Source organism: Blastomyces gilchristii (genome assembly GCF_000003855.2).
Source record: "Blastomyces gilchristii SLH14081 genomic scaffold supercont1.5, whole genome shotgun sequence".
Lineage (NCBI taxonomy): Eukaryota > Fungi > Ascomycota > Eurotiomycetes > Onygenales > Ajellomycetaceae > Blastomyces > Blastomyces gilchristii.
In genome coordinates this window covers 872274-873884 of record NW_003101678.1, presented here as the reverse complement: position 1 = coordinate 873884, position 1611 = coordinate 872274, and the positions used below count along the sequence as shown (strand labels likewise).

At 46.1% G+C, this 1611-nt stretch overlaps 1 protein-coding gene across 1 annotated transcript in view; it reads left to right on the top strand.

Annotated features, from left to right (window-relative positions):
- Positions 1-1248, top strand: part of BDBG_03296 (serine/threonine-protein kinase Sgk2) — a gene marked incomplete at its 3' end in the record, with an annotated part of 2584 nt that extends 1336 nt beyond the window's left edge. Inside the window, exon 3 of the mRNA XM_031721185.1 lies at positions 116-1248. Within this exon, the coding sequence (XP_031577644.1) occupies positions 116-1248 (1133 nt within the window). The remainder of the gene's footprint in view (positions 1-115) is intronic.
- Between the last annotated feature and the right edge of the window lie 363 nt (positions 1249-1611).

Below are 1611 nucleotides of genomic sequence, written 5' to 3'. Positions count from 1 at the left end.
AAGCTCTGAAAAAAACAGTGCTGCGACTGGGTGAAATGCTTTCCCTTTCAACGTGCCATTGTGTGTCGCGGGACCACATGTTTTCTCACAAACAATGGACAAGTGGAGGGTGTAGCCAAATTCTCATGGGTGTCGGACAGGCGGCGGCCGGAGACGGAACTCCTCGAGCTAGCAGGCCAAAAAAATGTCCAAGGGGTCGCAAGGATCATCGGCCACAGTACCATCACTTGTATCGCCGACATGCGCTGCGGCCTGACCTTCAACAAGCGCCACGACTTCAAAAGCGCACCCCCCAGCAGGGCCTCCTCATTTCATCAATCTCAGCCGCTCGCCGAGCCCTGTCGCTTAGATATCCGTCGAAAGTCATCTTCCAGGAAGCGCAGATCCCCGGACAAGGGGCTGCAGGCGTCCAAACGATCACGTTCCATCAATAAACCGTTGAGGGACACCACCCAGCAGAAGGACGAACTAGCTTTCTCCGTTCAGTCAGCACACAAGCCGAGCCTCTTCAATAAGAATGGTGAGGAACTGTATGATAACCGTGTCCTCCGCTGTCTTGTGATATCACCCACTGGCCGGCCGATCTACAAGTATGAATCACCCTTAGAGCTGCTCATGGCACTTCGCGATGCAATAAAGGCGCATCAGTCTCTTTATCTGGATGGAAACATTCTTCATCGGGATATTTCAGAGAACAATATAATAATAACTGATCCGGAAAAGGCGGATGGTCACTCTGGAATGCTAATCGATCTGGATCTTGCTAAAGAAGTTGGTAGTGGGCGAAGCGGCGCACGGCACCAGACTGGCACAATGGAGTTCATGGCAATCGAGGTGCTGCTTAATATCGATCATACCTATCGGCATGACCTCGAGTCTTTCCTTTACGTGCTTATCTGGCAGTGCGCCCGTCATGGCTGGGGGAAGAATAACCATCCTAAGGATAGTAAACTTCGTGCCTGGTATACTGGTAACTATGAGGACATTGCAAATGCCAAGCTTGGTCATATGAGCAAAGCTGAAAATATGGGATTCGGGTTCATTTTGAGGGAGTTTCCTCCAAAGTTCCGTGATGTTTTACCACTTTGTGAGGCTCTACGAGACATACTCTTTCCTTACAATGACAAAGGTCTTATTGTTGGCACTCCTCAAGACCCAAACCGCTTATATGATCCTATTATTAAGGCATATGATGACACAATTGCCCAATTTGAACTTGAGACCCTCACTAGTGATAAATATGTTTAGTGTGCTCTCAGGGTTAATGTCATGTCCTGCTGATTTGCTGAGTTAGATAGTTGATTTTTGATAATATTATTTTTCATTTACTTATTTCCCTGAGGAGTTTATTAATACTCATTGTAAAGGACCCGACCATCATCTAGCTACATGCAATATCGGCGTCCTGGGAGCCTGGGGAATCTCCGGTAGAAGTAGAATCAGAATGCCTGCAGAGCTTTGCAGACTGTGAGCATTTAAATTCTTATATTAATTAGAGTGTTTTCATAAACTTCAAAGATTAACATCTTTATAAGAGTATCTGCAGTTATATCAGTAGTATTCACTCATTTAATCTTGATAATGTCTGAAGCAGCAGTATCACAGACATGA